The sequence below is a fragment of the Homarus americanus genome, unplaced genomic scaffold (genome assembly GCF_018991925.1).
Source record: "Homarus americanus isolate GMGI-L3 unplaced genomic scaffold, GMGI_Hamer_2.0 scaffold23578, whole genome shotgun sequence".
Classification (NCBI taxonomy): domain Eukaryota; kingdom Metazoa; phylum Arthropoda; class Malacostraca; order Decapoda; family Nephropidae; genus Homarus; species Homarus americanus.
In genome coordinates, this window is record NW_024733231.1 from 6617629 (window position 1) to 6634890 (window position 17262).

At 38.8% G+C, this 17262-nt stretch overlaps 1 protein-coding gene across 3 annotated transcripts in view; it reads right to left on the bottom strand.

The window, feature by feature from the left end:
- Positions 1 to 9030: 9030 nt before the first annotated feature.
- Positions 9031 to 17262, bottom strand: part of LOC121869644 (patatin-like phospholipase domain-containing protein 6) — a 52455-nt gene continuing 44223 nt past the window's right edge. For all 3 annotated transcript variants that reach the window (XM_042371170.1, XM_042371169.1, XM_042371167.1), the window contains one exon: positions 9031 to 16862. In XM_042371170.1, the coding sequence (XP_042227104.1) occupies positions 16716 to 16862 (147 nt within the window). In that variant the 3' untranslated portion in view covers positions 9031 to 16715. The remainder of the gene's footprint in view (positions 16863 to 17262) is intronic.

Genomic DNA, 17262 nt, shown 5'->3' on the forward strand with positions numbered 1-17262 from the left:
GGTGTGTGTGTGTGTGAGTCTCTGTGTGTGTGTGTGTGTGTGTGTGTGTGTGTGTGTGTGAGGTGTGTGTGTGTGTGTGTGGAGTTCTGTGTGTGTGTGTGTGTGTGTGTGTGTGTGTAAGGAGGAGAGAGAAGGGGAGATAGAGGATGGGAGGAGGATGGAGGGAGAAAAGGGGGAGGAAGATTGAGGAAATGAAGAGAGTGAGCGAGAGAGAGAGATAGGATGAGAAAGATAAAATGAGAGAAAGGGAAAAGAAAAGGAGAGAGATACGTTCAGAGAGGGAGAGTCAAGAAAAGGAGAGAGAGAGAGAGAGAGAGAGAGTGATATGTGTTTGTGTGTATATGGCTGCATAGTAATATATGTATGTATGTATGTAACTATGTGCACATGAGAATACATACATACATACCCCGGTGTACAGATGCAAACATGACTGTCAACGTGTAGGTATATGCAGGTGTGTACGGCCGCCAGACACGTGTCATCTTCCATAGATCAACAATGACAAGCTCACAAACAACTTCCCTATTAACTCCCTAAAGGCCAACCTCCCGTGTCTGTTCCTGTGGGCGGTGACCCTCAAGGTATTGGGGGATAGCACTGTGTCGCCGCCACCTTGTTACAGGGGTCGTGGGTGTGGGTTAAGTTCGTTTATTCAATCAGTCGACCGTCTTTCATCTGCGAGTAGCGGTCGTCCACGTGTGTCTGTCTGTCTCTGTGTCGAACTGCCCGGTGTACACTCTGGATATTCGAGTATGTGTGTGTGTATATATATAACACACACACACACACACACACACACATGCATAATATACATAACGTGTGAAAAACGTACATAACATTCATACTAACATCTATTCTTACATATTTCCCATCAACTATATGTTACTCTCAGGCATCACCACGCCTTAATTAATGTAACAACACAGCCTATTAATAAAAAGAACCACAACATATTACACGTGAACAATAAAGACACAAACCACGAAATATTCTGACACACCAAAACATGTCTGGCAGGTGACGGAGGCGGCCATTCAATATTATTTTCCTTTTACCCGTAAATATTAAATAATAATAATAATAATAATAATAATAATAATAATAATAATAATAATAATAATAATAATAATAATAATAATAATAATAATTCCCAGTACGAACGAAGACGATATTTAAACCATCCTGAGAATAAAAAAAAAGTTAGGTTAGGTGGTGGCTTAGGTTAAGTGGTGGGTCAGGTTAGGTTAGGTGGTGGCTTAGGTTAAGTGGTGGGTCAGGTTAGGTTAGGTGGTGGCTTAGGTTAAGTGGTGGGTCAGGTTAGGTTAGGTGGTGGCTTAGGTTAAGTGGTGGGTCAGGTTAGGTTAGGTGGTGGCTTAGGTTAAGTGGTGGGTCAGGTTAGGTTAGGTGGTGGCTTAGGTTAAGTGGTGGATCAGGTTAGGTTAGGTGGGCTCTGGCTGGGACGCTGTCAGGTGTGTCCTCCCTCGACTTGGTTGTGCAAATGTTGATGACCAGACCGTGTGGTTATTTTTTACTTGTTATGTTGCTTGTAATTTCATCTCCGTTGCTTGTAGTTCATTTCTGTTGCTTGTAGATCATGTCTGTTGTTTGTAGTTTATTTCTGTTGCTTCTAGTTGATTCTTGTTGCTTGTAGATCAACACACAAAAACTGACACACACACACACACGTACACACAAGCAGACAGTATAGTAAAACAAACACACATCAACAATAACAACTTCAACTACTACAACCACCACCAATAATGATCCCATCAAATGATACCCACGTAACAAGGCTCAAGACCCCCAGCTGTTTGTCCTCCCCTCCCTCTTCCCCTCTCCCCTTCCCTTCCCATCTCCCCTTTTCTTCCCATTCACTCCCTCATTTCCCCTATCCTCTCCTCTCTCTCTTTATCCATTCTTCCCCTCCCACCCATTTCCTTCCCTTACCCTCCCTTCCCACCCCTTTCCTGTTTCTACTTCTGCCCCCATACTCTCTGCCACTCACAGACTCCTTCCACTCAATAATTCATCTCTCCCCACACACACACACACACACACACACACACACACACACACACACACACACACACACACACACACACACACACACACACACACACACACACACACACACACACACACACACACACACACACACACACACACACACACACACACACACACACACACACACACACACACACACACACACACACACACACACACACACACACACACACACACACACACACACACACACAAGACACTACAAAAGGTAAACAAAAACAGAAGATGTAGGTTGAAGAGAGACAGAGAGAGAGAGAGAGAGAGAGAGAGAGAGAGAGAGAGAGAGAGAGAGAGAGAGAGAGAGAGAGAGAAGGAAAGGAGGAGAGGGAGGGATGGGAAAGATTGGGAGACTAAAGAAGGTGAAAGGATAGAGAAAAAAGTAAGGAAGAAGGGTAGGAGGGAGGAAGAGGAAGATGAAGAAGAGAAGGAGGAGGACGCATGGAAGGCGGAGAGGAAGGGAGGACGGAGGAAACAGGAAGAAGGGAGGGTAAGAAAAGAAGGAGGGGAGGATGCGAGGGAGTGTCACAGTACTGTAATAAAAACAAGAGGAAGAGAGAGGGGGTGAAGGAGAGAGGGGGAAGAGAGAGAGAGAAGGAGAGAGAGGGGGTGAAGGGGCGGAGAGGGGGTGAAGAAGGAAGAGAGAGCGGGAGAAAGGGAGGAGGTGAAGTGAAGGGGAAGGAGGAGGAGAGGAGGGGAAGGAGGAGGTGAGGGAAGGGAGAAGAGGAGGGAGGAGGAGGTGAAGGGAAAGAGAAGGGGAAGTAAACGAAGAAAGGAAGGAATATGTACCTGTATCTATACCTGTACTTTTACCTGCATACATACCTGAATCCCACCACCACCACCACCACCACCACCCTTCAGCAACTATAGCAGGTGTCGCACGCGAACATCTGTGTTACCTGACAGGTGTGCATCTCTGGCTAACCAAACGGGTAGAGAGAGAGAGAGAGAGAGAGAGAGAGAGAGAGAGAGAGAGAGAGAGAGAGAGAGAGAGAGAGAGAGAGAGAGAGCACGTAGGTTCAGTCTTGTCCAATCAACATATGTTTGAGAATCTATAATTATGTCGCAAGTTAAGAGAAAAAAAATAACTTACGAGAATATGTAACTCCATGGCCAAATTCCCGCGGGTTTTTTTACCTGGTGAATGAGTGGCTAGAGAATGGGGGGAGGCAGGTGAGGGGGAGTGAGGCAGGTGACGTGAGGGGGTGAGAGGCAGGTGACGTGAGGGGGGAGAGGCAGGGTGTGGGAGAGGGGAGTGAAGCAGGTGACGGGGAGGGGGGGGGAGAGGCAGGTGGGGGAGGGGGAGGAGGCAGGTGAGGGGTGAGGGGGAGTGAAGGAGGTGACGTGAGGGGGGAGAGGCAGGTGTGGGGAGGGGGAGTGAAGCAGGTGGCGTGAGGGGAGAGAGGCAGGTGGGGGGGGAGGGGAGGCGTAAAAGTGACCCTCCCCAACACACCTCCCTCCCTCCCTCGTTCCCTGTCAAAATACACCTGTGAGAGTGATAGTTGTAGTTGATACGTTTCTCTCTCTTTCTCACTGTACTTGCTCATCACCCTTCCTCCCTCTCTCCTTTTCTTTCTAGCTCCCTTCCTCTCTCATTCTCTCCCCCTTTTCCTCTCTCATTCTCTCCCCCTTTTCCTCTCTCATTTTTCTTTCTCTCCCTCGCTCCACATATTCATCACTCCCTCCTCTCTCCCCCTATTTATATATTCCAACCATTCACTGTCTATCTCCCTCCCTCCTTCCCCCTTTACGCCTACCTCTCACCCCCTCCCTCTTACTCTCCTTTCTTCCTTCCCTTCCTCCCTCCACCCTTCTAATCTATCTTTCTTGCCTCCTTCTAACCATCCTTGCCTCTCACCCCACCCTCCTTCTGTCCCTTCTCTTCCCTTCCCTTCCTCCCTTCTTTTGTCCCTCCACCTATCCATCCATCCTTCCTTATCTATCTAGCTCTCTCTGAAGGATAAATGGTTGTTCGTGGTGAGGGGAAGGGGGGAGGGAGGGGAGTGAGGGGGGGAGAAAGGGTAGAGATAGGAATGGGGGGAGTGGAGGAGGGAAGGGGACTTTACAGGTGGAGAGACGGAGGGAGATAGAGAAGTTATTTAGGAGGAAGGAGAAGAACAAGAACAAGAAGAGGAAGAAGAAGGGGAGGACAGAGAAAACGAAGGCGAATCAGTTGTAGGAAAGACATTAATAACTGGTGTAGTCTGGTTTTATGTCTCAACCACTGACCACACTTTCACCTCGCAACCTTCTATAGTGTGTGTGTGTGGCTCTGTTGGCTCGACTACCACTACTACTGCACCTTTGCCACCATTTTATTACCTTAAAGTTAACTATCCTAATACATAAGTAGTTATCCTATCTGTGTTGAGTTAGTTGAGCAGCAGATCTATGAGGCATTCAGTGACTGTAGCCTCATAGTCAATATCTGCAACTGTTGTCGGCTTTGGGGCCGATGCTCTCGTTCCCCTGAGGCAGAGCAATGCCGACCTAAGGAGAGAGAAGGACAGTCGACATCTCATCCAGGCTGTAACATAACTTCTGGGCTGCTGCTTCTGTTCGAATATCACCTCCGCGAGTCTGTCGTAGAAGTATCTTGCACTTGGTCCCATCCCACCAGAGGGTGAACACTAGAGGAGTGAAGCTGCCTTGATCAACGTTCTGAATTCTCTACCCGTATGCCCTTATCTTGTCGTTCTCGTTCCTCCTGTGTGCAGCATCGAGAGCTAAGTTACGGTGACATGCGGCCATGGGATCAAAAATCCTGATGTCGAAGAAGGCTCGCTGTCTCCGCGTCCAGAATCCTCGAGCACTGACGTCAACACGGGCTTCGTTGGATGTGTTTGAAGTCCTATGTTGGAAAATCTCACCGTCCAATGGAAGGAGGGTCGGTTCTACCCTGACATCACGGCAGATTTCCTTCAACATATTTGCTGTGAGATCCCTTACTTCGTCATGCCTCATGCATATGAAGCCCCCTTTCTTGCACACCATGACGTGATCTACGTCATGGGAAGAGCCACACACGCATTGGGAGGGCAAACCTTCCACTGGCCTACCGTACCTTAGAGCATTGGCATCTGTAAATTCTTGTTTATTGAGACTGAAACCATTTGCCCTTATCGGTAAAGTAGTTAACCAGTTCGAGGCGCCCTCCGCCTGCGCTATAGCTACTTTTTTTCTTCTTCAAATTCTCTGGTACTTGGAGCAACAGTTGCTGCAACTTATCACTTTGGCCGTGCTGTCGTAATGGACCTTCGAATCTTGTTTACTTCACAAGTTATAGGAAAAGTTGTGTTGGCTATCACTCGGCTAGGCTCGTAAACCTCTTCCTCCTTTATCTCTTTCTCTTGTTCTTCTTTCTTCCTCATTTCTCATTTTCTATGCTTCTTTTCTATTTATTAATTTTCCTTTTCTTTATTCTTTTTTGTTATTTCCGTTTTCTTCTCGAATTTCTTAATTTCTCTCATTTTCTCTTCCTCTTATTATTCTTCTTGGTAAATTTCTTTGAAAATTTCTTAAGTTTTTCCTCTTCCTTCCCCTCTCCCACTTTATTCCCATTCCTTTATTAACTTTCCGTCTTTCTGTGTCTAAGATTATCATTAAATCTCAACAAAATGATCTTAATTATTAAATATTTTGGGTTAGGTTAATGTTGCATGTAGGACAGAGGTCACCAATATTAGGTCAATGGTCATCAATTACAGGCACATGTAGGGTAGAAGTCATCAATATTAGACAGGTTAAAGGTCATCAGGTCATCACTTAGATAGGTCAAAGCCTCAGAGGTCATCAATATTAGACAAGTTAAAGGTCATCAGGTCATCAATTATAGACAGGTCAGAGCCTCAAAACTTTTCAATATTAGACAGGTCAATGGTCATCAACTATAGACAGGTCAGAGGTCATTAATATTAGACATGTATATAAACTGTCTGTGTACATATTACTATTTCCGTACACGCTAACAGGGGTCAGTATTATGTGTATATTTCATATTACAGTAACCAGTTAAATCAACAGTTAAGAATGAACTGTATTTAACTGTATCTAACCGAGAATGAATTGTAATTAACTGTATCTAACCGTGTATGAACTGTAATTAACTGCATCTAACCGAGCATGAACTCTAATTAACTGTATCTAGCTGAGTGTGAACTCTAATTAACTGCATCTAACAGAGCATGAACTGTAATTAACTGTATCTAACCGTGTATAAACTGTAATTAACTGTATCTACCCGAGCATTAAGGATATATTTCCCTACACTACACTAACTGGTTAAGCGACGCTAAGAATGAACTGTATTTGACTGTACATAATCCTACTGTAACTAATTGGTTAACTCAACACTAAGAATAAACTACATTTGACACTATCTGCCCCAGTACTGTCATCCCACTCTACTCTTCCACGATGAAACTGTAATTAAGAGACTAACTATTACGTCGGGGAAGTTGCTGTAATTGAAGGTAATTTTACAGTTTTGGGGGTAAAGTTTGGCGCCACGAGACACTTAAAGATTATTTCAAACTTGCTACGAACGTGATGCTTCCAGTGACGAAGAGAGCAAAAAAAATTGTGGAAATAAAGGAATATTATGATGCTAATGACAGTAATTCAGTTGTAGTAGTAGTAATAATAATAATAATAATAATACCATAACAGACCCAAAAATAACATTTCACAGCTCATAAAATGTTAAGATTATATTTACGTAAATATCGATGTGAACAAAATCATGATCGTCTTGAGTAAAATGTTTAATGTATAAATGTGTATATTATTTATTGACTTATCTACTCAAGTAATAATAGCTTTAAATAAATATTTGTTTGTAAATTACTTTATCCCGCTTTACATATAGGTGTAGCGGCTGTCAACACTTTTCTGGCTAGTAAGTGTTGTTCTATTTTGTTTTCACCACATAGGTATATCGTCTATCATATATCTCACTACAGAGCTAATTTATTAACTATAACTTTAATCATGTGTGTAAAGTAATAAATTATATCTCACTACAGAGCTAATTTATTAACTATAACTTTAATCATGTGTGTAAAGTAATAAATTATATCTCACTACAGAGCTAATTTATTAACTATAACTTTAATCATGTGTGTAAAGTAATAAATTATATCTCACTACAGAGCTAATTTATTAACTATAACTTTAATCATGTGTGTAAAGTAATAAATTATATCTCACTACAGAGCTAATTTATTAACTATAACTTTAATCATGTGTGTAAAGTAATAAATTATATCTCACTACAGAGCTAATTTATTAACTATAACTTTAATCATGTGTGTAAAGTAATAAATTATATCTCACTACAGAGCTAATTTATTAACTATAACTTTAATCATGTGTGTAAAGTAATAAATTATATCTCACTACAGAGCTAATTTATTAACTATAACTTTAATCATGTGTGTAAAGTAATAAATTATATCTCACTACAGAGCTAATTTATTAACTATAACTTTAATCATGTGTGTAAAGTAATAAATTATATCTCACTACAGAGCTAATTTATTAACTATAACTTTAATCATGTGTGTAAAAAGTAATAAATTGACTACTTAGGAAAATCGCTCCCGCCAACACCCTGAAAACTCGTATGTTATATAATATTTATTTGACTTACCTCAAAGTCCATATGTATACTGTAAGATGCCTTGATAACTATACACTATAATTGTAAGTCACTTCATTAAATTATACACAAAAACACCATAAAACTTATAAATAAACAGGGACAACATTTGAATGCGTCCGCCTTGGCCGAGTTCACCGCGCTATGTCAAACGAGATCCCAAACTGCTAATTTTTCTAACATGTTTATATTAATATCTGTAAATATTAACAAAATTATAATAAAATATAATAGAATGATATATATGTTTTACTCAATTTGAAGTACGTAATATATTTTTAATAAGTGAAAATGCATACTGTATACAGTATAGTTCCCACCAAATACCAGGATGGCGCCAATGCCTATCCTGTAAAGTATTCCTTTTTTTACCCAGATTATCAATTTAATTCAATTCTAACAATTAAATTCACATAACTGGTATTTAAAGGCAATATCTTAGCTGCTTGTTAATGGAAAGAAGAGTGATTTATATGTTGAGTTTGTAATATAAAGAAAATAGCAATAATAATAATAATAATAATAATAATAATAATAATAAATAAATAAATAAATACAAAATAAAATCCTCTCATCCTCTACGAGCCTACGTTATCTCTAAAAAAGTCCCACACAGTATTTCAAACAAGGAACAAAACAGTGCTAAACTTGCCCACAAATTTATTCTTCACGACACAATATACCTTCCTGTCAATATTTACTTTGACCACTACCACCAATGGGAAGACTGAGGCTGTGTGTGTCAGTCAGTCTGGTACAGCATTATCTTCCCTTTATTATACTCAGTATAGCATTATCTTCCTTTTATCATACTCAGTACAGCATTATCTTCCCTTTATCATACTCAGTACAGCATTATCTTCCCTTTATCATACTCAGTACAGCATTATCTTCCCTTTATCATACTCAGTACAGCATTATCTTCCCTTTATCATACTCAGTACAGCATTATCTTCCCTTTATCATACTCAGTACAGCATTATCTTCCCTTTATCATACTCAGTACAGCATTATCTTCCCTTTATCATACTCAGTACAGCATTACTTCCCCTTTATCATACCCAGTACAGCATTATCTTCCCTTTATCATACTCAGTACAGCATTACTTCCCCTTTATCATACCCAGTACAGCATTATCTTCCCTTTATCATACTCAGTACAGCATTACCTTCCCTTTATCATACTCAGTACAGCATTACCTTCCCTTTATCATACTCAGTACATTATCATACCACTAATACACATAGGTCTAGTGACAAGCTCAGCAGTAAATATCTTACCCAAATAAAAGTATTGATAAGAATTCAGGCACTTTATTAGAAGGATTGTTCCTACATTATATATAATTATACACTGTAAAACTATCACCATCATCCTAAGTCACAAACTATCATCCTATCACACAAACTGATATTGCTAATAGGATATATATATAATCACTTCTTTTTATTTAAGTTATAGCACAAACACACAATATGTGGGCAAGTTTGAGCAACAGCACTCAGTTGTTCTCCAGGTACCACCGCACAATTGAACTAATAGTGTTCAAGGCCACGGGGAAGAACTTGGGTTGGAGGTGTACAAGATGCCTTCAACCTAGTCTCTCCCTGTGGCTCGTGCTGACAAACAAACACCTCCAAGAAACACTATATAGGAGTGTTTTCCTGCACTGGCTCTTAATAGTCGAAAAGATTTTCATTTGTAAATCATGTTAATGGATTCTTTCATAAGTAGTGACCAGAGTATTTAGGGAACATTGGTTTATTGAACATGTGAATATCGCATTAAATTACTTTGGATCACATTAGAGTTAACAAATGAAAAAGGAGAGCAGCTTCATAAACTACAGCAGTAACCCTGAGTCCTACTGTACAATACTGCCCAAATAGTCAGAAAAAGATGTAAAAATCTGCATATTACCAACAACTAACCTCTTACTAAGGGGCGACAGTGTTGAATATTGACACACAGCTGTTATGGCTACAAGCAAACACACATAACACATACTTGGTCTCTTCAAAGCTTTACCGCCACTAATTCCAAAATAGACCTCAAAAAATAGTCTACTCTCACTATAGCCTCAAGATAAATGTGCACTGATAAGAAAAGGTGACTTCTATCAACACACAAATTAATAAAATAACCTCTATTGCATACACGTACCAATGGCTTTGGGTCTGATTACTTCAACAGAGAACTGTATGCCCCATTCTATCCACATAGCTGGGGACTCCAACCACTACATCCACATAGCTGGGGACTCCAACCACTACATCCACATAGCTGGGGCCTCCAACCACTACATCCACATAGCTGGGGCCTCCAACCACTACATCCACATAGCTGGGGCCTCCAACCACTACATCCACATAGCTGGGGGCCTCCAACCACTACATCCACACATAACCTTGTCCCTATTACAAGTGAGATGCAATACATATTTGCCATCATACGGTAAATGTTCCCCAGGAAAAACTCTCCCTTTGTAATGCGTCACAATGTTCCACCTACAAAGACACAATGAGGGAGATCAGTACCTCCTCAACATCTCACTCCTCATTAACTCTCAACCGAAACTACGAGACCCAACAACAATACGCAACTACAGACAAATTCTGCTAATCAGTTGAGCTATTACGTAAGATGAGCAGTAAACACTCGCTTGTACAGAAATAATTTTGTATACCAAGAATGTGAGTTGTACTAGAAATTACACAATTAGACGTGTTGATTTGAGAAGTGAGAAAATACACACAATTCTGGGGACCAATACGACAGAAAATAGTGATCTTTAAAGCGTGTTGTGGGATCTGAGACTGTCTCAAATACCACACTATACAGTTAACAATATATTTACTCTGTCTTCAGGAGCATGACAAACCCACACTAGGTTAAGAAGTATCTTTTTTTTAATTTATGGAATATAAACCTGGAACTAATGAAAATAAAACAGTAAAAGTTAACATTCAACTGAGCTTTCCCGTGAGTAACAGTCTCTAAAAATCAGTAAAGAATTTGCTTAAGTTACAACACACAAATCAAGAGACAGAGCCATAGTAAAACAGTTTATTTGTAAGTGCAGAAAATATTAGAAAACTAAGTTTGTAGGTAGATAACAATTTATCAGTACAGGTACAGTATAATGTTTTACCTGATGTTTCAAACAAATCAAGTTTGTAAGAGAAATGTATTGTAAATATACATTCCTCTTCCCGCATGGACAGAGTGCTACTGTGGAGGTGTTTCAATATTAACCCTCACACTGGCTCATGATATATAGATTGCATCGCTATGATCCTGACAGTACCCAGACCTCCCTCCCTCTGGCTGTCTTGGGCACAGCCACAACTCCTCACACACCCGACAACTGATCATAAATAACTCATTGCCGTTGATCTCGCAGCTTTATTCAACCAAAAAGACTAAATCTAATTTTGGACGATACAGTCGGCATCACGAGCCAGATGGCAGATGAGTTTGGGAAGGGCCATTGACCAGCAAGAGGGCGAGATTTGTCCGACTGTCAATACTGTGAAAGGTTAACTGTTGTATCTACTCAGCAAGAGAGAGAGAAAAAATTATTGAAGTTTGTGTAGACTATGGTTATCAACAAAGAAAAATACACTTATAATTTAATTGCATTGTTTGTTAAGAGGTAAAACACAGACCTGAGACATCTAGAAACAAAAACAAAAAAAACAAAAAAACTCACAACCTCAAAATCTAGTATGAAAATCTTGACAAATACAGTCGCCCATTACTTGCTTTTCTCTCCTATTACATAAATTTCTAACAATATAAAGTTAGCTATAATATCAAAATACAAAAACATGATTGTATATTTACTGTATTATGTTATATTTAATTATCACACCAACAATGACAACTTGAAATACTGCAGTCATTAAGTTCTCATTATTTTATCTTTTGATGTAAGGACAATACATTATCTCCCACACTATAACGATGTTCACTCAGTAAAAGATTATTCTCCACCTTCATGGGGTCATACAATCTGATAACACTGGTCCCGGCTTCTGTCACAGTGATCATTGTGGATGGTCTCAGAGCCAAGGATGCAGGATATATTTTTTTGGGAGTGTATATCACCTCACATACTTCAATACCATAAAGAAATCCCTGTTATGACACAATATAAACTCTAAAATAGACAAAAATAAAGTTGACTAAGAGAGCGACTTTAATCATCTTTATTCCTAAACCTGATTAAACACTATATTAGGGTTAAGAACGGTTTGTGGATCACCTGAAGAATTTCCACCCTAGCTTGTTTTACCTCAAGATTGACCACACTAACACTGTTTGGGGGGATGAGGTAAGGTGAGGTAAGGTAAGCATTAGGTTAGCTAATCTTTAGTTAAAATAAGCTGGGGTGGAATGTGTTCAGATAATCTTAATTAGTTTGGTTCACCTTTGACTGTTGCCTCATCACAACGAATATTTTTCTCAAAGTATATTTATGTTAAAAAAAATGATAAAATCCTCTGACATCACCAACTTCTAATTATGAGAAAATTAAGCTAAGATTTGACGTATTTCTGTAGCTACAATGACGACAATTTATGATACCTATAATAACAATAATAATAATTCTGTAATAATAATAATAATGTTTAAACTGTAATCAATAATAAAGGTAACATCTCTATAAATTAGTTGCAATACAGCGACACCTTTATTTAATGGACTATGTGGAGATGAAAGTCCGTTATATCGAGGGTCCATTAGATATGAAACCCCCATATAAGGAACTATGTATGTACTTTTATAGAGATGAAAGTCCATTATATTGAGGGTCCGTTAGATATGAAACTCCCCAACTAACGGATTATCGTATACGGAGAGAGAGAGAGGAGTCAGTTGTATGGAAGGTCCGCTGTAGTAACTCTAACAATATATTATAATGAACGTGACTCCAGAACCTTTGAAAAAATATCATTATGAAATATACACTATGAAGGGAATGCTCAACATTCACTCCTAGTTTACTGTACCATTAAAATTACTGTACTCAACTATTCATGGCTGACATCTTCCCCTCTGCTGGACAAATTTTACAGCTGGTTTATGTCTGAAGTGTTTTTTTGGTTGGTTTACATTTGAAGCGTTTTTTGGTTTATTTATGCATGGTGTATTTTATTTTAATTTTTTTTAGGGGGTTTCTCTGATTTTTTTTTCTTCAGCGGCTTAAGTCCTAATTGAATTTTGTGTCAGGAATAAACCTCATAATACCCTCATTAACATCACAAGGTTAAAATGGGATCTTAGTAATATATCAAACTTGACTAATATAATTAATAAACTATAAACAATAGTATACATAAAAAATACAATCATATTTTTGTTTGAATTTGGATCCTAACAAAAACATGAGGATTAAAGTAGTTTTTTGATTATAATAATAATATACACACAAGAAATCTATGAACAAACAACTTGTCACCACAATAGAAATTTTCAGTCTAATCATCACAAAAAAGAAACAAGTATACAGTATACTTCTTGTGCCTGTCTCATGATATTCCACTGTTGCTCATCTCTTTAAAGTTAGGTACTGTACCCCTTCCCTCAGTCTATATGGAGGATGTGTTGTCAGAGGTGGTCAAGGTTCTCCAGGAGTTAATCCTCAAGTAAATCCTTCACATTATTGTTGTTTTACAGTTATTTTCTACACTTGCGTGGGTTAGCCACGGTTACCTGACAGCAGATCTCCGTGCTGCACTGTCTCTCGTTAGGTTCCTAACTACAGTATAATATGATGATGATGATGATGAACCACCTCATATATTTATGGTGGTAAAAACTAGTAATTTACTTATGAACTGGTTTAGACAGAATTCATTTAGTGAGAGGGAGGGGTGTATGGGTACCTTCACTTCTTTCCCGCTGTACAAAATCCTAACAGTCATATTGTTTTTTTTTTAAGTTGCCTAAACTACTTAGGTTATGAAGCAACATTCAATGCACCTTGGTTCTATGACAGACTATTGTTCATTAAAAAATTCAATTAACTGATACAAAATTTAAATGCAAAACTGTCTTTTTTCTCCATTTGTCATGAGCAACTGTGCCTAATATACAGTACTGTACCAGGCCTTCTAGCACACTGCTCAAACATGTGCAAAAATTATCACTTACAACAAACAAGGATGAGTCATCAGTAAGACCATGATGACTGTGGATACAATAACTAATACTAACATTGGTGGGTCTGTATCATAGCAGAGCTGTAATTTTCACTGTTTATATACAAGGTATCAAAGTCTCAGTATCTCTAAAATAGATATTTACAGTACATATAAATCTCACTTAAATGGAGGATTACTTAATAGGGAATGTGGCATATTATATTGTGCATCATTAACAATATCATCCCATAAGTGACATACTGTATTAAAATTAACTCCAGTATGTCTTATAAGTTACAAGAAATTTTGAGAGACTAAACCAGATCACAGAGTCTCAATTCACAAATCTTACAATATACCTCCAGTTTCATTCCAAAATAAAACACCAAGACCAAAAAAATAAATGGAACCTCTGTTAATGAAGCGTACCACTGTGGTATATATACAGTCATGACTTCAACCATTGAGTGTACATCATGTCATTAGTGTCCATCCTTATAAGGCTTAATCACTCTGTCTTTACCTGGTGAGGGAATGGTTGAGGTGTGAGGAACTGTTGATATGAGATAACCAGGAAAATCTGCAATAACAATGAAGTTATAACTATCCCCTGTGTGATGTGGTCAGTCTTCTCAACACCGGGTTCTTAGGAGAATTGTCCACATGTGATGCCCGATTATGTACTGTACTCGCACATGTATGTTGGTAATTTGGATCTAGTTATACCGCTCATAATTATGGTTCAGTTGGTAGCATTTCTAAGCACCCAGTTCATGAGATATGGTTCAATCCTGTGGCTAGATAAGGTTGGTGGGGCATTTTACTGCTAAGTTTGGCCACCAACTTCATCAATGTTTCTGGAAGAGGCTAATATTTCTTCACTCGGGGCTACCACTAGGAAAGAGCAAGAAAGACATTTACCTTTTTCTTCTATTAAAATACATCAGAAAGCTCAAGGGTTAAAGTCATCCTTACCACAACAATGTAAGTCAAAAGGAAACCTTATCTGTAAAATTAAAGTTCCTAAAATCAAAACTTCATGTTGTAAAAATTATACATAAAAAACTACATCATCTAAAATACATAGAAATGGGTTACTTATCCAAAATAAATTAATAATTGGGATACAAGTGACTGTGTACAATCATAAAATTTGTGCCAAAGTTATTCAATTCTTTTTTTCTTTTTATCAATACAGGAACTCATAGTTATGGACACTTTTATCTCTTGTTGGCAGACACCGGAAAACAGGAAAAGAATCAACTGCTTAAAAAATACTCAACAATGGCACTCAAATATATAACAAAGAGACATATATATACACAATGCAACCACCAACTACTGTATAACTTCCTACTGTTTTGGCACCTCTTCATCTGGCTACTGAAACCATATGCTGTTCCTACCTAAGTGTGGTGGATGGTGGCGTAGTCGAGACAGGGACCAAGACCATTTGATGCCCGAGCCTCTGTGGATGACCTGAAGATTAGGCCTCCACCCCACAAAGTATTCACCAGCCTGAGATTATTTGGATGGGTGAGTGAGTGGGGATAAGGGTGGTGGTGGAGGGGGGCCTAATCTTCATGTGATCCATGAACCATGGTGTCGTCGGTGGTCTCTGACTTGACTACATCACTGGCGGTGGACGAGGTGTAACGAGTCTCTATCTATTTTGGCACCTGACGACCACAAATTTTGATTTCCCTCGATCTCTCCCATCACAATATAAACACTGCAGTATGTACGGATTCCAATATGACAAAGAAAAAATATCTTATACCAGGGACTGTATTTACATGTACATACCATATATAAATCCAAAGAATATACAGGTATATATATACAGTATATATATATATATACAGTATATATATCTGTGATCCACAAATGTATATCTCTCATGTAAAATAACCATCCATATATTTATATTCAACTATAAGATTCTACATGACTATTTATACAGTAACAAGTTGGGTTGCCACCTCGTAACATTCTACTACCAAATTGAAAAATGGCTGTCACATTCTTTTTTCTTTTTTTTGGTAGGATGTCAGTACAATATACAAAATCTGACCTTAAGAAGTCCTTTTCTTTTTGACACTGATGTACAGGAGCACAAACATAACAATATTACCAATAAAGTTGTCTTTACCATGGGGGGGAAAATATGCCATGACAGCTCCAAACAATTGTCATTCTCAACCATCTGTTCTTCACCTGAAAAGAAGGGCATCTTTCTACCCCTGACTCCACACCCAAGTGATAAGACTACACCAGCTGATAGTATAACAAGGTTATATGTTGACTAAAAGCTTCCTGGGTCTTTAAATACACCAATCTCACATTATTTATTAACATCATTTGTATATATAAGTATTCAGGGGCAGATCCAGGATTTTCAAGAGTGGGGATCCAAACATAGAAGAGGGGGGGGAGGAGGGGGGGGTGTCCAAACAATATGTGTAGTAGGTAGATATAACGATGTCACAATGAAGTTCACATACTAAAAAAATATAAATTACCTGAACTATAACCAAGACCACAAAATATACTATACCTTGCCGAGTCATTAGTAAGATTAATTAATACCAGAACCCTGAGCCCCCACCCTGTATTGACCCTTCATGTTAAATCTCTCATTATTATTAACATCATCTAGATATAAGTGTTTACCTCACAATACTGTACTTATTAACAACTGCTATATAAGTGTTGGCTAAGTTTGAGCTTTTATTAGTTTGGTCTCATTCATTATTAGTATTATTGTCTTTCCCTGTCATTCATTATCTTTCTCATTCTGCTTCATCACTCTTCATCTTCCTTGTTTCCTTCATCATTCTTCATCATCCTCGTTGTCTGCTTCATCATACTCATTATCCTCCCTGTCGTCGTAAGCCATAGCATGGTCCAATTCTATTATGTCATTGTCAGAGAGTGAACCTGTCCGGCGGCGACGCACCTCACTCAGTTCTTCTGACACCTAGAGACAGAGAAGCCAGTAAGTGAGGGTCAAGATGGATGTTAACCTAAAGTGAATAATATTCCTGTGAAAAAGAAAAACTCTGAAAGTACATAGATGCAACACACAGTATACAGAAATGAATTATGTACAGTCACCCAAAAAAGTCCTGTCACCTCTCATCCTAAACCACAAACCCAGAAATTCAGACTCGTGAACCCGAAGCAGTAGACACTGATACATTAGTCTGTCCATAAATGCTTCGGATTCAAGAGTCTGAATCTCGGGGTTCATGGTTCAGGATGAGAGGCGACACAACTTTCCTGGGTGACTGTACATCTTCACTATAACAATAGAGTACAACACACCAATAACCATACCTCATGTATTAGATGCAGTTTACCACTAGTATTAAAAAGTA